The sequence below is a fragment of the Nymphalis io genome, chromosome Z (genome assembly GCF_905147045.1).
Source record: "Nymphalis io chromosome Z, ilAglIoxx1.1, whole genome shotgun sequence".
NCBI lineage: Eukaryota > Metazoa > Arthropoda > Insecta > Lepidoptera > Nymphalidae > Nymphalis > Nymphalis io.
Window position 1 is genome coordinate 2,007,766 of NC_065918.1, and position 27,162 is coordinate 2,034,927.

Below are 27,162 nucleotides of genomic sequence, written 5' to 3' on the forward strand. Positions count from 1 at the left end.
ACATTCGCAAAACATATGCATAGTAAATGCAGGTCCATATTTGATAAGTATCAAGGCACCGACTAAATTAATAGCTTTTTTTATTTATTTATATTATGAAGAAAAGCCAATTAAAATTCCAATTAACTCGTTAATTGTTTACAAAGTGTAAGTCAACTATCAGCTATTATTAATTGCACTTAGCAATTAATTTATTAAGTTATCTAAATACACGTCTTCAATTTGGTTAATGAAAATATTGTAACATTCTTAGGAGTAGGTTATTATTAAGGTATTAAATAAAAAAATGTTCATGAGGATAATAATGTTAGAAGAAAACATGTAAAGACGTCATATTAAAGATTTAATATAAATAATTACAATGTAATCGATTTGTACATATTCATTGATTGATAATAATAATAGAAAGTAAATAGTTTATACAAATATAATGTCATTTTAGATTTAGTTTTCTATTACACATCTAATACATTGTAAAATATTGGAAACGAGAATATACTTTAGGTCTAAAGTCGTGAAGTAAATTTTTTCTATTTTCATTTGAATAAAGCAAACCTTCGCTTATCATTTGTAATATATTGAACCTTAATGAGAGTACTTTTATTAGCAAATAAAAAACATTATTAAGGTACATATATTATGCTCCGGTCGAATATGCAATATAGCATATATAATTATCAATCTCAGTTCGAAATGTCGCTAAACATATATTATATAGCTCCAAATCTAATTCGTTCGGGAAACCAGCATTGTACGATGATAAATGTTCTTGTAATTATTATGGCAACTGATTTTCTTTCTCGTGATCATATTTCAATCAAATCTAGTTCTTACAATCAAATAATACAGGTTTATTAAGACCTACGGTTTTGATGGCCATTGCTGCTTAGCTACTTATTACTATTAAAACATTGATTTGTATTTTAAATATCTTAACCGTTATAAATTCAGAACGATGGATAGGACCGAATTGGACATTACAGATTATGAAGCTTAAACTTACCGAATATATAAAATAGGAAGCTTTGTTTTAAAAGATTTTTGACATATTTGGGCCCTGTCTGAACTGTTTCACGAGATAAAGCACCAATATTTAAAATAATGTTTTACACAAATAAACCGAACATGTTACTGTTCACACTTTATTGTATGTTGTATAAAATTACGACCAAAACATTTGTGCCCAAATGGATGCACTTAAATATTACAGGCTGTAAACATATCAAAATAAAGATAACACTTTAAAAAGCATTATTACACTAGATATTCTTATTTTAAGGTTAATTTAATAAAAAAAGAAACCACGTGAGTTCGTAGGTGTAAGTAAATCAATTACGCTTCACAATATTTGAATACATATATATATACTGAGAGTTCAATAAAATAAATATTTTACGACAGACGATTAATAGCCGAAATTTTAAATGCCTTAGTCTAATTTCTAGGTGCGTATATTATCTACTTCGTCGATGGTAGTCACGTGGGTTCTCCAATATTATATAGTTTAGTACAATTGCAACACTCATTGAAGCAGTAACGGCGCGGATTGTTGAAAATAACTACCAAGCAATGCTGTATCTATTAACAAAAATCGATTGCTCTAGAATATTCAGAAAATTCACATTCACACCCAATTACATTACTCGAAATTATTTTAATTTGAAAATGTATCAATATCATGAAGTCATACTGTTTTACCGACAGAGTGTCGTCGCTTCAATGTTGCTAACAAACAATATCTATGTTGTATGTCAAAATAATTTATTAGTTTTTAAATAACCACCATTAAAAAATAACCGAAGTAATACAATGTCTTAAACATTATCATTCTATTCACCTATCTACTTAAGGAAACATTCAAAGAGAAAACGTAATCTAGTTACATTTTTCACAAACTTTTATTAAGTAATACATGAAATTTTCATGTCCCGTTCCATCATTTCGTTTCCATCTTCCCTATCTATTTAATTATAATATCGAATGATATTAATTTTATAACAGCACTATTGTTGCTTCTTGATATAATTTATAAGCCCATACATTTTTATTTGAAAGGAAAAATAAATAGGCAGCTAAGTGCTGTTCGTTCAATTTTATTTTGTAAATCTGAACCATCTGATCAATCAAAAAATTTGTTACTAACCACTTGTTACAAATTAATGAGTACCCTACTTGGCCACAGAGTTAAACGACAAATACAGATTACAATAAGGATACATTTTTACCTATACACATAGACCAGCGAGTGATGTTACAATCAAATCTCTATCTTATTAATATTATGTACATACATTCACGGTATTGGACGTAAGCCTGCAGCTAAAAGGAGTCAGGGAATACATTTATAGACATTTTTAAATATCATGGGCTACTATCAAGTACTATGGAGGTGCTATTACAAGCCCATATCGGATAAGCAATCTTAAATCCAACGTTTCCTATATTTATTTAATGTTATTATAAAAATCGAATAAACGAGATCATTACTGCTTTGATATCTCAGTACAACCTTCATAACAGCTGACAGTATCCCAATAAGTATGAATTATGACACCATTTAAGCATGCATATATTAATTGAAAATATTTTCATTACTGTCGCTGATATTTCTAAACACTAGGTAAATTATAATTTAAAGATTATAATACTTCTTCATAAATAAACATATAAAAATATACATTTAAATTATGTATTTTAACATTATTCAACACAGATTAACTCAGTAACAGTTTTAAAATAAATAATTAATGTTTGATACCTAATTTATGATATAAAACACCTCACCGTGAATTTTTAAAATGTTAACAAATATAATTATTGAAATATTTTGTCACAATAATTAAAAATATTTCGATTTAATAAAGTTTATTTGTTTCCTTTTAGTTTATATATTTAATAAAATTTATACTGGAGTAATCCTGTTGAGATTCTCTTTCAAGTTATGTACTAAATCATAATTAAATCAAACACTGTGGTGGGCTGCTTGTATTTCCAATAATCGTTCATATTCTAAACCTGAATCAAATATATCACCCAGACTAGTCAAATAATGAATATATCTATAACTGTCACAAATACTTATAATATAAAGTTATTAACAGATAAAACAAAAACAGTCACAAAATGTAATGCAACCTCAAATAATAAAACAAACATATATAAAAAAAATTGAAGTACGCTAAAGTACAGGCCAGACTTGTAATGCGATAATTTGTAATACAATTGAACACATAGACTTTCTGGATAATTTGAACATGAATTTTAGGTACTTCTTGTAGAACGAGTGTAAAATTATATAGCACCGAGTAAACACCGAAATCGAAATATGCTAGATTTGAAAAGCATAGCGTGTTACCGGCGTTGACATGGGTTGTGGAGTTTATTGAATGGCGCAGCATTTGCACTTCTGCTTCTTCTTGATGGTCACGTGTTCTGGCTGCAGCGGCTCTTGAGGTGGCGCGCGTTGCACCTCCACCTGTCCGGAGCGCACCTCCGGCATCGCTGTTCCGTTCTTAGTGCCGTTGGCAGTCTTAGGGGCGCTCTGATGCACCGGGCTCGCTACTTTAGTTTGCGGAGCTGGAGGGCTAGCCTACAGATTATATTATTGATGTTAATAAAAGGAAGCTTTTTTTAGTTTTTTTAGCATGGAATTGCATTTAACAACTGAGTCTAGAATTTATTTTCATTAAGAATTACTGCTTTTAGTCAAAATTAATCATCATAATAATATATATATAAATTGTTACACACATTGACATTGTTAGCGTGATCTATTTCCTCCTTCTCATCACAAGCTGGCATCTGATTTGTAACAGGTGGTGTAGGTGTGATTGGCTTGCCACCCTTGATCAGAGAGACGATTTCATCTGCTTCACGGCTTAGGTCGCCATCTGGGCGGAACGGGTTATCCCAACCGCTTTCAGTGCTATAAAAAAAAAGAAAAGTGGAATGCTTTTTTTAGACGTTTTTTTAGAGCAGATATTACAAAAAAAAAGTTTATCCATAAATTATAGGAATTTTTCTCTAATTTATTTTATTAAATAATTATTATATAAATGTCAAACATCACGGAAAAGCAAAACTGATTCTGGCGTCCTTTTTCCAATACGACATCAAAAAATCATGAAATGAAAAATCTGAAAGATCAATTTGAAATCTATACAAATTTGTTTTGTGTTACTCCTGGTACAACTATCACCCGACTACTAATAATTAGCTTTTACTCACAATTTTATTGAAGGAATTTCTTACTAGTGAAGTTAATTTGTTTACTAGTAAAGTAGTAAACAAATAGCAGTAGCTGTTTATTGCGTAACATATTATTAAACGACGTCATGCTTCTATTTAAATATATATTTTTAAAATAATCAATCCTTGATGACAATATAATATGTACATATAAATATTATATACTGATCTTATAAAAAATGCGGTCATCTCAGAGAGTATCACTCCCATTTGATAAATATTGATTCCATTCGACATGTCTGTTTAATGAGAAAGCCTCTAAGAGGCTCTAAAATTTCATCAGTAGATCAGCTTCTTCAGTACAAAAAAATGACAAATCCAATGGAGGTGGGGAATCATTAGACAACTTGTTTAATTTTTTTTTAACGAGCCTTGATTGGTGGATGCTTGCCTTTCACGCCGAAGATTGTGGGTTCGATTCCCACCCAGGATAGATATTTGTGTAATAATTATCTATATAAGTATGTATTTACAAAAGAAAAGTAGTATAAGTAGTATATCAGTTGTTTGGTTTCCATAGTACAAGCTCTGTACAAGCTTAATTTGGGATCAGATGGCCGTGTGTGAAAAATGTCCCAGGATATTATTTATTTATTATTTTTATCAACTGTTGTACCTACTCAATAATGCTGCTATTGAATAGGTACAGCAGTTTAACGAGTGAAAGAATTTATGTAACATATAATACTTTATTGTATTCTCCTATAATGAGGTCACAATATGAACAACAATGGTACACATTTTCAATGCCAACAAAGAGTCCATTTTTAAATTGTTAGCACATAGTTCTGAACTAGTAAACTCCATCTATGACACAATGTATTTGTTACTATTTAACATTATAATCAAAGTTCATAAAAATGTTATGGTAAAAAGTTACCTGACTTGTCTGTTATACATAGCGTGATCCGCCATGTCAATGTTTGCAGCAGCAGACAGTAAGTCTGCGTAGAGCACGTGTGACTCCGACTGTGCTGGTGGCGGTGAAAGACACTGCGGCCGTGCTCCTTGGTAGAAGGACACACGGACCTTCGAACGCTCCGAACTGTAGTTAAAATTAAAAAATTAGAAGCTTTTTTAATAAATAAGCATATTTAAATATCATTGTAAACGCATACTAATATTTCCCGCTGAAGCAAATTGTATATCACTAATATAACAATGTAACAATCGACATTTAGTAAAAACATTTAAAATTATATTAATTGAACAAATTATTTAACACTTATAACAGAGCATCACTATTACAATAAATATTATTAATATATTGTTTTTTTTTTATAAGTATGTTTTGAGTTTAATTGATTCCAAGGCACAGAAACCAGCACCCTGCTCTGCCTAATAACAGTACATGTCAGATAATTAAATACTGTTTAAACAAGCAATAATAAATAAACATTTCGCATAAACATTATTGCATAATATATTAGCTTTGCATTGATGACACATTAGCATACAACACATATGCACATATTGAATGTAATTTAGCAACTCCTGTTCATTATAGTAGATGACTGTACACCCACACTTTATTAACTTTAATATCAAGATGGCAGTTGGCTTTATTGTTGTTATTTAAAATAATTTTGTTGTTCATGTAAATTAGTCAGGAGTAAAAATTTATCTAAATGTTGGCTGGACTTTGGTAGAAATCCAACTTGTGATCTTAGTGAGCGAGGATAGAAGAGACACCCACACATTTTAAGATGTTAAAACTTGTTCATTTAATGAACTCATGACATCATACATGTTTAATGAATTGAAGGAGTAACAAGAGAACACAAAATTGATGGTCTCATTTATATAATTGCATAGTTAAAACTGAATTTATGAGCAAAAATTGTTCAGTAATTGAGCAAAGCTATTACTACTTCAAATATTAGTACCTAAAGGACATTAGATAAGCTGAGTTGAAGACTAATGCAATTTTTGTAACCAATGTTCCTTTTTACAAAATTCTGTTATTTCTACATGAAAGACCCTGAATCGATAATAGTTCCATATTTTTTTGAATGGCTACTATAAAATCTGTTATAGTAACCTTTTTCCAGTATGTGTGTCAGTTCAGTGAAATGTATTAAATAACATGAACATAGTTGGTGTTACTTAATAAAGAGTTATCTATACATGACAAATTGATAAAAATTGAAATACTTTTCCAGCCTCTCGTCTTTTAACATAGTAACAACGTTTAAATAGTCAAAATAAATTTAATAAGTATGACGCTCAGCAAGTCGGCCTTGTACTGGACCACAGGGCGGGTCCTCGTTATAGGGTTACGATCATTGATAGTAGAATTATAAATAGCATATATCTAATTGTTTGCCAATATATGTTTACTATTTGTAGCTAGGTGTGAATAGTGACCTTGAGCTCCAAATTACTGGATGGAATCAAAAGTCGCTTTATGTTTATAATTCAGTCCTAGTGACGTCATTCTGACCGAATTTTTCTCTTAATTATTTTGCGAATTCGTAAAGTTTTTTCGCTGCAGCGTAGTATTATTCTAGCTTTTCATAAATTAAAATGATTAACATATACATAAATACATTTCTTTTAAAAAATCCTATTATATTCGGCTGATGAATTCATAGTGCGCAGCATAACAAGTGACGTGAACTGGTAAATAACATACCTTACAAGTATTCACAATTTAATCGATGCTCACTAATATTGAAAATCACCTGTAGATAACACTTAACAGAAGTTAATCGTGAAATACAGTAAAGATTAAACACACAAAACTATTATGCACTGTAGGGCTAGATTCGCTCAGCGCTTCACAATAGTGAACACGAACAGTTTCACTGCGTTCACAACATCGATCTCGGAAGTCGCGGTCGCGCGCGGCCGTGGCGAATGGAGCGAAGCGGCCGGGCGGAGCACAGTCGTGCCAACCTAGTGACGTGCTTACCATTCACGAACACGATTCACGATTCTCATTCGAATCTCGATAAATTTAATCGGTGTTGTTTGATCCATTTTTATACAAAACATTTAATTATTATAATTATGCTACAGTAAAAGATCTCATGGTGATTTTTTAACTTCATACCGCATGCGCTAAAAATCACAAGAGAGTTACGTATCCGACACGGAAAAAAATACTTCTCCATGCATTGTTATTATCCATTTAACTGTCAAAATGGAATGGCTATAGATTACTGAGTTGACACATGACAGAAATTCCAGAATATTATCTATCTCGTTTAGTCACGTGGTTAAAATTACATATAAAATTTAATCGCTGATGTAGAAATACCATAATACTGTGTTTTTGTGAACTATTATGTATACTACGAATCAGTATTAAAGTTCGTTATTCAAAACAAAACACTTGTTACAATGATAATATATTACGATAAGTATAATAAGTGTTTTATTTGACTTTAAAACTGTAACCAAAATTATTTTGAATGAATGGTTTTGTACTACGTAAACCTGTTGTAGTACCGAAAGAAAATTCATAGAATAAATAAGTTTATCAATTAATATATAGGTAGCTCTATCATCAGCAGTCCTGCTCACGCTTTACTACAGTCAAATTCTTGCCCAAATTATTTTATTTGCTTTGAGGTCACGAGACAATATTTGTCAATTTTAAGATCGTTCTTTTCGGAATGATTAGGATTAGAAATTAGTTAAGCTTGAATGATGTAATGTTAAGTTTACTTATAAAAATCGTTTCAATGGTTCCCCTTTATAAAAAGTATATTATTTAGCACGGCTCGCTCCCTAGAGCTGGCAAGTATTATTTCTGCATGATTTAATCATTATTATAATCCTGTCAGCGTGAAAAGAGGGTCATATCCAATTTGAGATATTCAGTTTGTTTCAGTTCGTCATCAAAGTTCTACGTCTCAAAATTGAGCCGTTTTAATTAAGTCTTTATCTCATTACGCTACTATGAAACGATTTGTTTATTATTTTTTGAGAATTTAATTAATTTTTTATCTGAAACTATCAGCTAGACATTTTAAGTAAAAGTATTTTGCATTCTATACAAGTATTGCACTATCGCATGTAATAAATACCTACAATCTAAGGTACTAAGGCTACCTACTTAACTTAATTTTTAATAAAACTCACACTTTTTCTTACGTGAATAAATGGATTAATAATTTAAAGTCGAAGTATTATTTAATGTATACCTAATAATTTTTTTTTATTGTATATACGATTACCATCATAATAATTAAGAGCAGATTTAGCATGTAGAATTTGATTACAATTATTACGTTTATAAACTTTATTACTAATAAATTATAATTTAATTTATAAAATAAATCATCAGTTCTAAAAAATTAGTTTCTTACATCGAGGTAAAAAATAAAGTCAACGACGTTCCGTGAACTTGTTTGATGCAGTCTACACGTTGCGTTATAAAAAAAAAATAAGTAAAATGTTGACTTCTTAAAAAAAGTTACGGTAACACTAAAACCGCTACTTTTATGAGAGCCGTATTGCGCAGTTCGCGGAAAAGGACCTTATGCAATTGACCCCTCCTATCGCACGGTCGTTAAAACTTGTAAGTTTAGTATGTAATCGGTGGTTCCTAAAACTAAGTTTGCTGAATCATTGTGATATATTTTATAAAATGACTAATAAAATCAAAGATCGCGATTCTTATTTTTGTCCGTTTTATAAAAGCTTATAAAAGCTTTTATTTAGTTTCGACTGATATTTATGTATTTTACCAGTTCCATTCAATCGATTTAGTTGATATTTTGCACACTATAATAGGTATTTTCTGTGTTACCTTATTATTATATAAATTGATCAGTGTATTTATTTTTTAGGCATAGAACACACTACGATATTTAAAATGTGATATATAGGCACATATTTAATTAACATTTGAGAAGGATGCATTTATACACGGATTGTTCATATGCAGTTTGATATACATATTTACGTGATTCTTGAGCTTAGGCTAAGATTTACGTAAATATGTATATCACTAGCCTAGGTCAACAAGGCATCGGACCCCCCAACCAAAAATAATATCATTTTATTCAAGCCGCTTCGGAATGAAGGCGGGCTCAATGTCAAAGTGTCCGGAAGTCCGGGCCTGCTTAAGCTTTATATACGTACATAACTAAACATATATATCAACCATAAAAACTTGAGTGTTATATTTCCCAAGTTTAGGATCTGTTTAAAAATATTTCGACAAAAAACTAGATATATAGTGTAGAATTTGTAAAATATAAAAACATTTTTAGAGCAACAACAATGCAGACACCATACTAACTACTTGGTAGGTAATAAATAATAGTAATGGAAATAAAATAAATAAATTTAAATAGACATTTTGTGTGACCTCCTTCTTCCACGAGTGTCAAATGATATAAAATATATATAATTCGCCAATTCATTTGAGTGAAATAAATAAAACATACTCATTAAAGGAATATAACGTACTCGTCTTCGACGGGCGTATACGGGAACGCAGTTTCTTGAAACTTCGGTGGCGGGCTGCACTCTGGTTCCTCTTGCAGAGGGCTCTCGTAGATAAGCGTCTCCACCATGGACCCCTTGGAGCTCCCAAAAGACACCCTGTAAATTAGATTTGATTATGAGGATATTCATTTAAAGCATATTATACAAATAAGTTAAATACCTATATATATTTGTTACACAATACATTACACTAGATAATAAAATAGTTTGTAATTAAAGGCGTGAAATTTAATTATACAATAAAATCTAAGTCTATATTTGAGGTGTTGGGGTTTAAAGGTGAGCTTAATCGATGGTTAATGTCACCTTTTATGGCTCTATTCATACACGCCTTTGATCACAATGATCGACATTTGTCATCAATTATGCCTTTGTTATTTCTCGGGCTTTTTTTTATAAATGTAATCTTTAAGATTTAGTTCAGAGTATACATATATAATATTGGAAACGTGTATAATGTACGTTTTATTTTAAAACAAGAATAATCGTTCGACAACTTTTTGATTTTATATACTTTTATTGTATACTGTACAACCTTTTTACACTGTAGATATTTTTGTCAAAAATCACTGTCAATTTTTTTTTATAAACTAAGCCACAATTTTAGAAGGTAAGATAATTAAAGTATAAAATGAATTAATCATACACACGTTATTTACCTCATCATCTATTGTAATACATTCGTGATGCTTTGAGAAAATGACGTTCCTAGATAACGTTTCCTCAACAGGACATCTCGATTCCAGTCTTACCCTTAACTCGAGAACTAAGTTCGTTTTAAAAGTACTCTTTGTATATTAAAATCGAATACTTTCTAATCGACCTACATTAACTATTAAGGTAGAGCACGCGGCATCTAAAATTTTATACTTATTGTATTGCCGTATCGGTCGGAAGCTGTTTAATATTCTTTGTTATAACCGTCCTACTTAACTATAATTGACTCTATAATTCCCTTGTGATGATAATAAATGCAATCAAGTCATATTTTGTGACGAATATATAGTTAATTGTGAGCTATTATTATATCTATAATACGGCTTTTTCGATTTAGCTATCACTCGATCAAAAACTTGGAGCAACTTAGAAATATTTTTTAATTTGTCAAGTAATCATTTTTATTTTAAATATAACGAATCATTGTATTGTAACAATTTATTATTAAAAAAATGTAGAGATAAAAATTGCAATAACTGTTTTTATATTTGCACGAGTGAGACATTTTGCTGTCAATTCAAACAATTTGAATATTTGGTTGGTACGTACATGTTACGTTCTTATTGTTAGTAAGTAATGGTACAAATAATTATCTACACTACATCCAACCAACAATTGTCTAAACTGGTTTTATTCATATTTTTAGGCGTGAGGCGTTAATTTATTTTTAAATGAATGAATAGATGAAGTATTAATTGATTCATCTCGGTTTTTATTATAGCAATGGCGAAAGATCTCGGTGGGCCGAGATATGATCCGAACACAGAGGCATTCCAGTCTCGGGCTCAGTGGAAAAAAGTAGACAACTGTCGAAAACAGTGGATTGAACGTTGGAGATGGTTACTTGATGAAAGAAAGTAAGGTTTTGTTTGTGTGCAACATGTAAATAAAATAATTTTCAATGAAAGTCAACTTAAGGTACAAGAGAGCAATTATGAGTTTTTATTGTCGCAGATAAAATGGACATTATACGTAAATAAACGGATACTCTTAATTTACCAAGAACATTTTATGGTGATTATAGCTATGGATTGATTATTTGTTTCATTTAAAGAAATTGTAACTAAAATATTGATATAGCCTGAATAGGTATCAGCTTCGTGACTAATTTATTAGGTAACTTACCTATTTCGTGCGCCGTCTCTAACAAGACTATCGATAATATATTAAAAATATTATCTGCACTTAAATAGAAAGCTTTAAATTGACATTAAATAAAGTATGCTTTTGAAAATGTATACGTACCACATAGAAACTAAGTACTTGGTAGAAATAAGTCGGAGTAATCAATATTACAGTAAGATTACAGTTTATTGCAATTGTGCTAGCGATGTTAGCGCTGCATCGCAGTAGGAGCATTCGCCACAGAAATTAAAACCATCTGAAGTTTCGTGCGAAACCAATGTCAAACATTATGATACTTCCTTGCCCACGCAGTCGTCTATGACTAATAAAATTGCCATAAAAATTAAGTGGTTTCTATTGAAAATAAATTTTCTGATTTATTTCGGAGTTTTTAATAGCATAACATTATTTTTTACAATCCAAAAATATTTTACTTGATTATTTTCGAAGGTCAACCGTAACTCAATTTTACGTAGATAGTTGGTATTAAGATAAGTACTAGTTGATAAGAGTTATTTATACTAAAGAAATTAGATTTCGCATGCATTTATAATTATAAAGCGAACAAAGAATAAACAGAATCAATGATGCAACAAGTAAAGTACCACATAATATAAACTATAAAGTATTGATTGCTCTATTAAAACCTATTCTATAAAGCCATCTCTAACAGACAGGCGCAGAACGAAGCGGATGCGATTCGTCAGGAGGTTGCCGCTGTTTTGCCACATGTCACGGGCAAATTGGAATCCACGAAATCATTGAAACCAGTGCCTATCGTATCGTCGGGCATTATCGGCTGGCTAGCTGCCAAGTATGATAATTTTTTAGTAAAATTGTTATGCTCATAAAATTCTTTCACTCATTACGCAAGTTACTGTATCATCTGTATTCTCAAGCTTAAAAGCTCCGATTTACTAACACTTAATATAAAATATACTTTATAATAGTAAAGCTTCACTAGTAGAAAAATCATTGCCATTTAATACCGTAAGAACAAGAGCCAATAGAAAGGCTAACAAATGGGTAGCCATTTTTTAAATTAAAGTTTTTTATATAAAAATATTTATTTTAAGCTTTGTTTCAGACCTGATTGCCAGTTAGAAATTTACACGTCTTGGATCTCGAAGATTCCATTGAAACTTCCAGATGCTTGGGATGACAAAAACTATGTCTAATAAATGCATTAAAACGAAGTTCAAGTGATATTTTTATTTTTGCTTTTTTTAACAAGAAATGCAATTGCGATGTATTTTAATTTGTTATTATAATAAAAAAATATAATAATATAATATAAAAATATGATATTATTCTGAAACTACTAAAAATTGTAGTAAACACAATTCTGAACACGAAAACGATAACTAAATATAATCTTTATAAGACGATATAAAGTAAATAAGTCAGCTGTTAATACACCCAAATTTAATACGTAATAGCTGACAGCCATACGCGTTAGTCTTTAATTATAAGTTTTAAACGAAAATTGTTCTTACTTATGAAAGTAAGTAATGAAAAGAATAACGAACAAAAACTCGGCTCCATTTGATTTTCATTTTATTGCTCATACTATTTCTGTTAATGCAAGTACTGTTACAGTAAGTAATGAATACAATGTACATACATATTACCTCATCATTTCATGACATTGTGATTTTACAACTTGATGAAGGTGTTCATAACATTATTTGATTAACCTCTATATTCTATATAATCAAAGATCGATTTTACTCTTGTTAGATATTTATCAAGAAATGCTTGATAAACTTCGAAAAGACTACGATTCCTTTCATCACGGAGTTGACATGTTGAGGTTGTTTCGACTTTTACTAATTGCTCTTAATTTTCTTATAAATAGTAGTACATATAATGTACTAGCTGACCGTTTCTTATGAATAAAATAATGATTTTATCCCGTGCATTTTTAATCAATAAAGTATAAACATTCGCCGATCGATCTGTCCGTCCATACAGTAAAATGCTAAGGGCATATATGCAGAAAGCACCGTCTTGCGTATTTTTTCATGCGTTTGTTTATTATTGTCTACGATTTCTATTTGTGAGTGGTGGCTTATCGTACAATCGTCCCCCATTATGAGACAGACCTCTTGCTAAAGATGGCCCGTTTATATTTGTTTTCTTTTTATATTGGTAATTGGTCACAACCATCCATAGACATTGGCACTATAAAAAATATTAACCATCCCCAACATTACATCGCCAATGCCCCACCAACCTAGGGAACTAAATTATTTTTATTATTATCCCTTATACCTGTAGGTACGCTGGTTCAATTACCCTTCAAACCAGAATACAACATAGCTAAATATTGCTAGATTGTAGAATATGTGATAAACATATTCTACCATCGAATGGAACATACAAAATCTTTGCGGTTTCTTCACCACCGCATAGTTGGCCATCACCATATTTATAATATAGCGGCTTAAAGTTTTAAATAATAAAAAATATATTAAAATTAAAAACGCGCAATTCAACGGTTTCTAGTTTACAAATAATAAAGGTTAAGATGTAAATAACGGACTAAAGCGTAGTATTGTCCGCTCCCGATATCCGTGGTTCGCTTACACCGAGGCTTATTTACCTTACTTTTTGCGTTATTATACCAGTCCTAATTTCCAAACGAAAGCTCCGATTCAAATATATATAGTTATAGCCTTGCCGACTTTTTTGTAGTTGATAATGAGTAGGTACTATAAAAATGACACTATTTTAAGCTCACTGATTAATGACAATAAATGAAATGAAAAAAATGAAACCTTTTGTTAAATCAATGTAGCCTATGTTACTCACTGCGCTACATTAACTTTCTGTAGGTGAAAGAATTTTTAAAATCCGTTTAGTAGTTTTTGAGGTTATCAATTACAAACAAACATACAAAAAAAAAACAAATTTTCTTCTGATGATAAGATTGTAAAGTAAACAAAATTAAGAAAAAAAAACTTAAAAGATTAATTACGTACCTACTCTTAAATAATTATGTAGGTGATAAAAATAATATACCTACTTAAATATATAATCATATTCATTTACTTGAGATTTATTTGTATTATCTACCCATTTTTTAATGAGGTACAACTGCTAAAACTCATTAAAATGTGGTGCATCGCTTGGTAAAAAAACTCGTTTTAGTTGCTCAGTGTATTAGGTGCATATATTTATTTATATGTAAATAACAAAAAATGTCTCATTTTTTTCATCTTCAGCCGCGACGACAGTAAAATTTCAAGATTGAATTTGACGTGTAACCAATAAAGCACAGATATTAAATCAATATTTTTATTCTGTTCATTTTTTAATTGGCTGAACTCGTCACCTATGATAGATCATATCACCTATGATAGGTCGACGGCAGTTTTAAATAAGTATTCGATCATGTCTATTATTGCATTATTGTATGGGTCATCGGTTTTTTTCCTCAGATGTTGCTGTAATTCATAGCTAGTTTTTTGTTCACGCCAAATAAATTATTTAGAAAAAAATACATTAAGCGTAAAAAAGCGCTGAAACCGGTTACGCAAGAACTTATTTGAATAAATTTTTAAAATAAGCTCAATAAGATAATCAAGTAGGTTTAAATAAATAATAAATTCAATTTATATTCATAAAGTAATACATAGCTGATAATATGAAATAACGTTATTTGGTACGAGAGTGGAATCTTGTTCATAAGTATATAATTATTATGCCAATATATAATAACTGCAATTCTAGTTTCGCTTGTTAAATCACATTGTCCTACGAAATGACTACCGTTCAAAAATCATAAGAACCACACGAAAAATAACATAAATACCTAGAAATAATAGCGTTTTTATTTTTTGTTTTATCTGTTGTTTGTTTAAAATAGACAAAATTGCTACTTGTTCCGTAATGAATTCCTATTAATCGCCTTTTATATTGTGCTATAAGTATAAAGAGCTGTGCGAGCCTTCCGGTATATGTATAATTTGCTCATGTTTGTGAAACTCCATGTCTGGCTCTGGGGGTGATAATCAAATTCATCATAAAATGCTCTGATTTATCACGGAGAGGAAATTGTAAAAATAAAGAAAAAAAACGTCTACTAATGAAATTGTTCATGGACAAAAACTAGACTTTTTACTCACTGATTATGAACTGCAATGTTTTGAAACTCATGGAATTTAGCTTATATATATATATATATATATATATATATAAGCTAAATTCTTATTATTATTATATTATAAATATATATATATATATATAAATATATATATATATATATATATATATATATATATATATATATATATATATATATAAATATATATATATTATTATATTATAAATATATATATATATATATATATATATATATATATATATATATATATATATTAGTATTTCTAATATATTATACATATATTATTATATATATAACTTTATATTTATATCCTTCATACCGGTATGAATTCAAAATAAAATAACGGAATAAAATGTTTTCGCTGCAAAATATCAGCATGGATGTCTGTTTAATCAGGTTTTCTTGTATTTCTAAGAAATATGTTGTATTGCCCAAGAAGCAAAAATGGGCAAATGATATAACATGACTTTTGTTCAAGCTCAGTCAATTGAAAAGGTAGAAACAACATGCAGGCAGATCATATTCCTGTGTTCTTTGTCTTCATGTGTGTACCATTTCCGGTAATCTGCAAATTTTAGTAGTCTAGATGATTTTAATTTTATTCGTTTTAAAAAGTTTTCAGATAAGCTCTAGAAGACTTTACATGACACGAGAAAATCATATAATTCATGTTCATTCGTCATCTTTAATAAACTTCTTGTCAAATTAAGAACGGGATAAACGAAAAAAACGGGAGAAGATAAATTGATTGAATCACTAATTCCAAAACAATTTGAAACATAGTAATGTTTTAAAAAAAGCTTCCATTTTATATGATCTTGTATAAATTACAACAAGAACGAGACGCTTATTATTCTAATATTCAATAATTGAAAGTAATGTTTCAAAAGTATATAAAAACTGAAAAACTGAAAAATAATGTATCAACTACATATACGTTTTTATATCTGTTCTAGTTTACATGTAAATTGGACAAAATTAACTTTCATAGAATAAAATAAATAATACGGAATAAATCACACAATTAGTGTCGAACCTCCTAATTTTTAAATAAAATTACAGATATTTAATTGAATAAAATAAATTAAAATCTATTCAATAAAAAAATCATTAAAATCGTTTCCCAATCGAGTCCACAAGTTATTTATTTTCTTACATTTTTTATTCATTAAAGTATAAGATAGGTTATATCTCGAGGGTGTCCTCGATAAAAAAATAATTATTTAAATCAACTCGAACCGAAGCCTATCTCGAAAAGTGCCCAGTTGGTAACCTTTTTAAATTAGCTAAAATATTAAATATTAAATCGACAATTGTAACTCAAGAACTTATAACTGAAAAATGATAATATCATTTAATTGCAGTCCGGACACACGGCTTAATAATAAATAATTAGTAGAAAAGTTGTAGCTCACACCCCAGGAGTCTCTCTGATCAAGTCTTGTCGATTCACGTTTATTAATGAATTTAATCAAAATGAAAATAAAAGAATCATTGTTAATCACAACCCGTGGAAATCCATAGATAAACACAAACAAAATTGAGCATAAAAATTGGCTAATTTCGAGCACACGTGATAGTTTAATAAAGACACTAACCTTTTCAACGAAGTGTGTTTGCTTCCATTACTAAGTAGCTTGTGTTTTGGTTTGTCATAGGTCGTCGGTGTAGACGAAGATATCGTTAAGTCACTTGCAAATGAACTCGTCGAGGACTCCTTCGAAATATTTGTACGAGGTCGTCGGGCTGAGGTCTCTGGGCTACCAGGGCTAGCGATTAGTTCCAAATTCATACGGTTCTTGCCAGGTACTTGGGGTGGTTTTTCGTCTACGGGCACCATGTAGGACAGCATGGTGTCCCTATATTTCATTAAACACACGACCGCTAATTCACAGTTCCGCGTTCGCACTGTAAATTCTGCTCACATTGTCGTTTGAAGAAGCTTTTGTCTGCATACAAATACGTCACTGTGATTCAAATCTCTTTCCTTGCGATTAGGTACGAAGATCTAGAAAAAAAATAAAATAGTTTATAAAAATCTGTATGTATGTACGGTGTCATCAACCGTAATATTGTTTCCTGTTATACTAATTACTTAATTAATACATAAAAAATGTACGATTTCGAAATAGATGGAACATTAAGAGCCTGAACTATGGTAAATCCTAAGATTTTCAAATAAAACCAATGATTTACAAAGTTTGATGGTAAAAGTCGGAACTGTTCTGTGATCATCATTCATTTCGAACTTCAATCACCAATAATTCGGTACATCTTATGTTATTAAAGAAGAAGTTAAATAAGAAGGAATACTTTCGTTACAGGCATATAAAGCGTTTTGATATTTGATAGTGCATGAACAGCTAGTTGCGTCGACGAAGAAAGAGAATGACAAAGTTGTTAATTGAAATGCTATATGCAAATCTATATTTGAACTAAGTTTCCGTCCATTTGTGCAAGTTAAATAAGATTTTTTATATTATACGTAAACACGTACATAACAATAATATATATAAACATAGGCCAAGAAAAAATATTTCAATTCATATTTCTTATCTATTTCTCAACAGTTTCTATTTTTTGTTTTTTTTTTCGATGGCTATTTAGTGTTACTTATGAATAAAAATTGAATTGAAAATAAGAGTAAAAACTTATACTATAAGATACATCGCATTTCAGAGTAAGTTTTAGCGTATTATATAGCTGCGCTTCAGTTTCACCCGCATTAAATTTAGACTATTGAGGTGACAAGCGTGAAGTTCATTTTCTGGTATATATGTATACTTATACGTTTATGTTAGGTGCGAATGTAGGTGTCAAGTGTCATAATAAGTTCACTGTTTAAACGATACATAATACGTTTAATATCAAATTTTAAATGTTTGCTTAATTAACGAAATATTAAGTTACAAGTGAAAATTGAAATTAAGTGTAAATCTTGCATATTTTCAGCGTTCCTTAAGTTTGTAACGGCTCTTAATTATGCCATTATAAATTTATATTTACTAAATGGGTATAGTACGGACCATAATAACAAGTTTGTTCCAATTTTGTAACCAGCCGACAAAGGGAATCGAATTCTTGACCTCTTTTGTCACGACCTAATTAGTGCTGGCGACGGAAATTTACCTACACAAGAAATTCATATTTATATTTAAAGAGTAGAATAAACAGGGTTATAATTTACGAGGGCATATATTTTATGATTGATTTCTAGATGTTACATAGGCAACTGGATTCCAATTAGACCAATATGAATGAGTTCATCAGCAAGGTTATTAGAGTCGGAAGCTTGTCGGAATAGCGAATCTATACCCTAATTTTATAATATACACATATTTATTGGCCTGGGGCTATTGAAATGAGTAACTGTGGACCGATTAAGTTACACATAAATGGGGTCAAAAAAGCTCGATACAGGGATTTTCTTTAAATTATGAGTCTTTATTTCTTATAGTTTAGGCTCTAGACATAGGCCAAGGCCTCAACGCCGTTTTGTATGTAATTAGCTGCTTCACACGCATTAAACTTATTTCTCGCCCCGTCGGTGATAGCGTGATGTTCTATAGCCTATAGAGTTACTCAATAAATCAAATTAAACAAATAAATTCACACTTTAGTATAGACTAAGACGCACATCATGATTTTTCCGCATTGGCGATGTAAGCGATGCTTAACATTTCTTACAATGCCAATGTCTATGGGCGTTGGTGACCACTTACCATCGGGTCACCCATATGCACCATCGCCTACCTATAATATAAATATACATAACTATTAAAGTTACAATGTTGCATGTCATATTTAAACAACGAAAAAGTTTGGTAGGAAAATTATTCATTGGTTCAGTTCCCTATTAATGAGACTACTATTAACCGAGCATCATCTATGCCTTTACGCATAACATTTCATCGTTCACTGTGCAATACTGTTTAATTATTTCAATATGCAACGTATGTGTTCAAATGATTTGCTTTAAGATTGTACCAGTTTTGCCTTTGCCAAGGTGAAATAAATAACTCAACAAACTAAAATATTAAACACGTTAAGCTGACACTTGCATACTTTACGACGCTATAACTTTTAATTTCCCTTATTTATTTTTAACTATTGACCAATCTATTATGAGTAAATCAGAACAAATAATAGTTGAATTTGTCGGATATATTTTTTTCTATTACATTAAATTTAGTAAGGAATGATTTGGATTAATATTAAATTATTTTAAGCTGGTAGAATCTTTAAATAGATGCAGTGCAGATCTGTTTCTTCTCAAAAACATATCAATCACCTTTTTCTTCAATGAGTGAGACTGCTAAGCCCATTTTCCCCTATTCAATACTAATTTACAATTATAATACATTAAAAAAAATCTGACGTCAGATGTGATTGTAAATGATCTGGTGCCAGCACAAATCTCGCATACATTTTCTGCGTGGGCGGTTGTCTAAATATAATTCATGCCTTAATGACAATTTGAGATTCATTCATAACATTTCAATTGCATATTTTTTAGCATAGGACCTGAATGATTTCCGCACAGTAAGGAATGGCTTTAAATAGATATAATCTAACTTGAAATAGGAATGACAATATAATAGCATTCTTTAGCAAGGGAAAGGTCAACCTTTGCTATAACACAATGCTACTTACATGTAGTGTGATTTTAAGTCGCAGAATGTCTTCTGTAATCTATGTGCATATTTAATATCACCTACAGTTCATTTTGACCTAAGCGAAATCTATAAGAATATCTTAAATAGCAAATAACAATGATAAATGCATATGTAAAGTTATATTCTTAAGGTAAAATAGTTATTATAACAATGACATATTTCCTGAAAATAATACGTTTTGATATGTAACTTTGATGTAAACGACAAGAGTAATTTAAAGAATTGATTTTTTACATTTGTAAAGAATCATGTGACTGTAAATATTTATGTGAAAACATTCAACTCAATACTTTTTTCTAACGGTGACTGAAATAACTACCAAGTAAAAAAGTCGATAAGATAATATCCGCTATCTTGTAAAGTACTTTTTTTATTAATAATAAGGCGATTACAAATGAAAAAAAATGGTAGGTATGATGTAGCTCCCTGGTAAAATACTTTTTTATTGTATTTTATATTTGTATGTTTACAACATTAAGTTTTAGCTTGGTTTTATTAACATGAATATAATTTTAAATCTATGAAAACAAATAAGAAACGTTTGTTATAGCTAACGCGCTCACATCAGATCGACGGTCGGATAAGAAACAGCGTAAACAATCTAATAGCATCTGTATTTTATTTTTCCATTTTTACGACATTAACATTTATAAAAGATTCAATATCTAATGAATACATACTTCAAGATTAAGCGAGATTACAGATACATCGGAAATTTTTATATAACCTTGACCTTTACAATGAATCCGCCGTACCGAATAAATCCTTCATGATTCATTTAAACGTAAACAGAATACAAACATGATTATATTACTATAAAATATGAATCGAATTTACGAAGCGAGAAATTTGTCGAGTTGAACCATGTGAATGTTACAATATTCACAGTTTCTGAGTAAAGATTGCAATCTGATATGGGATAGTCCATGTGACCATTTCAGTTCTACGCTCAGCGCACAGCTCTCTTATAGACGTGGGAAAGATGGCAACTGTTCCGATTCGATAAGCTCAAGTTATATGCAGAGCTGCATTCACTTATGTAAGTAAACAGTTAATTTAACACGGGTAGCGGAATTCATAATTTATATGAAACAAAGCACTAATAGTGTGAATTCAATATTATCTACATTTTGAATTACTATTGAGTCTTTTTATGATAGATAACAATCAAAATCATTAAAATACATTTCTGTTTAAATTTACTATGTTCATCCAATTACTTTTTTCTTTTGTAAATAAAAAGCGTTTTCTTTTCAGGAACATATCATTACAAATCAGAAATTTAAAAAAAAAGTTATATGATTGCCTACGGGGTATTTTGTAGCTTGTACTTGACATTTATGTTTTTTTAAATAACTAAATCTATATTTTTTATGTAGTTTTTAGTAAATTTAAAGCCCTTAACTATTTTACTGCTGAGGAAAGGTGCTGCTCTCCTCTTAAGGAGAAGATAAGGTGTGACCTATACATGCGGCAGAATGTTAAAAAGTTGATTTTGTTTTTGTCTTTGACGGCAAAAAATATCAATGTTTACATCTTCTATAAAAAAAAAAGAAATAAGTAAATAAAACAGTTAACTGTTAGCCGTTCCACCCAGCGAGTAATAAATCCTAAATCTTACAAGTGCAATCTTACCACGAGTACTTGTCAGATATCGATTTATCAAGCCATTGCGTTGTTTATAATTTGAGAAACGATATAACAACCCTCATTTAAATCATTGAATACTGATCATTATATAAAACAAACAAAAGTCAAATTTGCGTGTTGATATTCGTAGCCCAATTGTATTCATTTCGAGCACATATGTAATATTTTTCGTTAAAAGTGCACGGTCAATGTTATGACTGACGTAGAATACGGCGTTATGTAATTTTATGCACGCAATCGAATCATTTACTTATATGAAGGCTTTCAGTCAGTTAATAAGACAAACGTTATTTTTGCAGCGGTTCATTGTTGATCACTCTTTTGATGAAGTAGCTTTTCATGAAGCAGGAAACGGGTACATCAACCGTGTTGGTCATCATGCTCATCACGGAATAATGAAATGTAGGTGGATAGATTTGACGCACCCAGATGACGTGGGCCGGGCTCCCTATTGTCGGACATATAATGTTTGTTTTGTTTGTCCGTGTGACATCATCCACAAGGACGCAGGGACGCCGCGCTGTGTAATGCATTTCTAGCAAGATCTAATTATATCCTGTGATGAGAGAACAATAAAACGCAGGCGTCATCACGCTAGATACTTACCTACTTTAAAATGTTTGTATTATGTATGCATTAACTGTTGACTTATTGCACGATATAAGAAATTATTTTCGAAACTATCAGCAATATTAATAGTAATTCTTTGAACCGGCAAGAATAACTGTTCTAGAAACGTCAAACGTCTTAAAAGTCGTGCCTAATCTATTATGTATAGTAACAAAGCTTTAGATTCTTCTCTTCAACTTCATAAAACGACTTTCCAATCCAACTCAACAACGAACAACCCGAATTTAGAATGTATTCATGGGTTCTGAACTGTAGCTAATTTAAAAGACGGGTATTTTATTCTTATAAGAAAAAAAAATATTGTTCTTCGTTACTTCACGATTTTGATTTAAAAATTAAAATAAAAGTGTATAAATGTCTAGCACCTATCTTTGTCTATAAAGATAATAAGATTTCTTATTTAACAAGATTTGAAAGTAATTTACCGTTATTTTTTGTTCTTAAAGAAGAAATATAATTTTTTTTTTTTTTATATTCTCAAGTGGTGTAACTGGTTGTAAAATAAAGCTCATTTAGTATTACTAACATAAATGATACATAATTATGAAATAAATTTAAAAAATACTTATTTTTAAACAAAGTTCTAATAACAAATTCAAAATTACCTACTTGTCTAACGAAGTGGAATATAACACCCCATACTTTTAAAAAGGGGGTGCGTCTCGCTCTTCGCTGGGCGACAAAAAGCGCGGCTTCGGAACAAAAAAAATTAAAGTAAAGAATAAAAAGTATTGTACATTCTACAATATTTACTTTATGTCATACGAAACTAACATATATACCTATATATTCCAGGTATCTACCAGAAAAAAAAAATTTAGTTTTCATCTTTTAAAAATAAGTATTTTTTAACTAACTTATAGGTTCAAAATGACAAATAATTTGCACCCGGCATGCAATATCCCTTTTCTGTCGTTCTGTACATATGGATACTTCACCTACTAGCATTCGTAGAGCAAATATCAACAAATTACATGCATTCAGTTTATTTGAGTTTAGGCGGCGTTATTTGTTTTTATAAAAATTTATTTAAAAAAAATATATAGTTAGTTTTTTTTACGTCTGTGCACACACAAACAAACAAACCACAGTGCCAGCTGCCTCATAATTACGGTTTTTAGTAATTTTTGTTAAAAAAGTACGTTCCCGAAAATTAAATCAAAAACGTCCTTACTCCTTACTATGTCCAAGGCCCTTGCGAACGTCGTGCATCAGAATCACTGTAAAAAGTGACTGATCAGCTTTACAATACTACCAGTATATAGTACCTAGGTATTTAAAACTATTTAATATTTTTGTTTAAATCTTTGGTACCTAAATTATTAAAAGTATTAAATTTTAAAATAGTCAGAAAAGCAAAAAAGTGATCGATTAAATTTTATTCTCCAAATGGTTCGTGTAATTATTACACACGGTGCTGCTCGCCAGTTCTGTTAGCTGGGACTTCTTTCTATCTTATTTTCTTTACTAACGCACGTTATTCATATTTTTTAATGAGTCAAATAAAGTTCTTTATTTTTCTATCGATTATTGGAATTCTTAATGTGGTCTTATATATTTTTTTGATTTCGCTAATATAATTTTTATTTTTTTGAGTTAGTGATTTAATAAAAATGTATGTTTAGGTACCAAATAGGTACTAAATGATTAGGTAAAAACAATTGCACAATACGGAGCCTTTATACGAAAATTATAAATCTTGGGAGTCTGAATAACCGGCGAATTTAAAAATGTTTTTTTTTGTTAATGATATGGTACCAAATATTTAAACAAAGGTACTAGATAAGTACTAAATGCTGGTAATATTTTAAAGCTGATCTTTCACTTGGTACAGTCATTCTGATGCACGCCCGCGAACGTACCTCACCTAGAGAAGAGCGGCCCATATATATATATATATATATATATATATATATATATATTATATATATATATATATATATATATATATATATATATATATATATAATATTTATTATATATATATAATATTACTATATATGTGAATCTTAATAGTAACCTACCTTCGAAATATTATTGACTCTATTGTTACTATAATTTAACATCGTTATAGAATGTCTTCACTCATGGCCTTGCCAAATTTAAATATTTGTTTCAATACAATGTTTTATTGTATTGTGTAACGTGTTTGTTTTGTATAAGTTGAATACTTACAAACTGTTTTAGAGGTGTTATAGTTTTAGTGATGACATAACAAAAAACTAACCAAAAACTCGCTTTGAAATGTATTTATAATTAAAGTTATATACTTACCGAGTACGTCGCATTAGACTAAAACTAATTGAATTATAGTATAAATATTCCATGCATTTTTATTTTTTTACATTTAAAACGTTCCTTCTCCAAAATATACGCTACTAATAGCGTTAATATTTCATACAGCGCCAATGTATATTGACCACTTAACATAAAATGGCACATTTGCTAGTACGCCTACCTATATTTTAAGTGTTTATTATGTCAAATGGGTACAAATATTGTCCAACTAATCTTGAAAAGTAACCTATGTTACTTATATAAGGTGAGATGAGGTGAGGTGACGTTAAGTCAGGAGAGATGAGGAGATGCGAGGTCATATGAAGAGAGATAAAGAGCGGTGAGCGAGGTAAGAAGAGTAGAAGAGAGGTGATGACAGAGCAGAGGTGAGCAGATGTAAGGAATGATGAGAGGAGGTGAGTTCAGCAGAACCGAGATAAAGCGAGATGAGGTGAAATCAGGAGAGATGAGGTGCGAGGTCATGTGAGGTGGTAGAGGTAAAGAGTGACAAATAGCGAAAATTACAATGGTTGTCAAATTATGAGTATTTAAAGTAAAGTTAAGTAAGTTTGTGAGAAATAAAATGTATTTTTGAAGTTGTATTGTATTCTTATATATTAACAGAAGAACGGAACTAAGGAGTAGGGGACAGAACATAAGATTGCGGGCTCAAATCCGAGCAAGCACTATTAAGTTTTGTCCACTTCATTAAAAGAAAAACTGCATCTACACAACAACCCGCAGTAAGAGCAACATGGTGGAACAAGCTCCAACCTCTTTCCTTATCAGAATAGGAAGTATGTTATCCAGTAGTGGGGCATGTATGGTCTGTTACTTTACTTACTATATCAATATAATTGAATGACAAACTATTTTATTAATAATTCTACCCTAGAAAATATATTCAGCGTATTTATAGGCATGTACGAGAAACTAACTGACCTTGAACCTGTGTGAGAAAGATTTGTATTGGTGCCTTTTTTATACCGTAACCAATCTAAAAAGTTTGTTACTCAAAATAGAAGGCCTTGTCGGTACACTTTCATCTTTAAGTCTCATGAGTTTCAGTCGAGATACTGAACAAAAACAGGATGACTGCGTTTAACTAGTCTACTGTCTCAAACGCTATGGCGTAGGAAAATGTACGCTTCCTGTCAAGTGCCGACTATCGCACCTATGTACTGTTTAACGCGACCTTCCGCAATACGACAGAGATCATTTAGTTTAAAACTGTACGACATTATGTAGTCACCTACACTAATATACTTAATTTATTTTATTACTTGTTTTGATTAACTATGCTATCGCTACATTGACCTTTTAACTTAGTGTTATTATATTGTATGCAATAATTGAAATAGTTATAATTAAATTAGACATTGTAACAAAGTTTGTAAAATAATTCCAGCCCAAATGTTATAAATTTATAGTAGAAAAATGTTATTGATTGTATTTAGTCCAGAATGTGTTTATTGCTACATTTATAATATACGTAACCTATGCCTGGTCTGAAACTAGGCGATAACTTGCGTAATTCACGGTAGTTTATGCCGATGTAACAAATGAACTTACATCCAATAGGGTAGGCAATGGAAAGCCAATGCAAAATACAAAACATGCAATTATAGGTATGTACATCTCGTCCGTAATATAAATAATTTACAGTTCGCAATTTTTCATTCAAAAATATCAATTAAAATGATACTGATTGTATCGTGAGAGAAAAAAAGATATAAACAGGGTTTAAATTATATCTTAGAATAAAAAACATTACCCGATTTTATTTCTAATTATACCGCCATAATCGTGTAATTGCCGTCAGCAAAATACTGCGTAGAAAAATATACTGCAATAAATTAGGTGATAGTGCATACATACTTGCACTGAATCCTATGAAGATGGCTGGTGCCGTCGGTGCCTTCAGGATCAGTTATCCAAACTGTTTGCACCCGGACAAATGTTTTAAGCACAAGAAGGAACGAATGGATACGACCGGCTGTTTATAAACATTGAAACAGTCAAAGAAGACGGGATGCGATCAATACCGCGCCGGGCGAATTCTAAGCGGCCGGAGCCACGCCGGCGGCCAACCTCACCTGCCGCGCAGAAGACGCGGCGTGGGTACACAGTGCACTGGACCGCGGACGAAAGGCAATGATTACAACAGTGCAAGAGCGGACTGCACGTACGTACTGCACGAGCGGCTGGCCGCAGCCGTGTGTGCGCCGCCCTAGCGGTTACGTCACA

The 27,162-nt window shown here is 30.7% G+C and overlaps 2 protein-coding genes across 2 annotated transcripts; one reads left to right on the forward strand and one right to left on the reverse strand.

The window, feature by feature from the left end:
* Window positions 1–326: 326 nt before the first annotated feature.
* Window positions 327–27,148, reverse strand: LOC126780453 (uncharacterized). The gene is made up of 6 exons (XM_050504952.1): window positions 26,794–27,148; window positions 17,281–17,690; window positions 9,673–9,807; window positions 5,129–5,293; window positions 3,751–3,925; window positions 327–3,589 (listed from the first exon to the last, which is right to left on the reverse strand). The coding sequence occupies exons 2-6, from the start codon at window positions 17,550–17,552 to the stop codon at window positions 3,380–3,382; spliced, it is 957 nt and encodes a 318-aa protein (XP_050360909.1). The 5' UTR covers window positions 17,553–17,690; window positions 26,794–27,148; the 3' UTR covers window positions 327–3,379.
* Window positions 10,299–12,755, forward strand: LOC126780454 (uncharacterized). Its single transcript, XM_050504953.1, has 4 exons — window positions 10,299–10,321; window positions 11,150–11,285; window positions 12,227–12,367; window positions 12,641–12,755. The coding sequence occupies exons 2-4, from the start codon at window positions 11,152–11,154 to the stop codon at window positions 12,729–12,731; spliced, it is 366 nt and encodes a 121-aa protein (XP_050360910.1). The 5' UTR covers window positions 10,299–10,321; window positions 11,150–11,151; the 3' UTR covers window positions 12,732–12,755.
* Window positions 27,149–27,162: the final 14 nt, after the last annotated feature.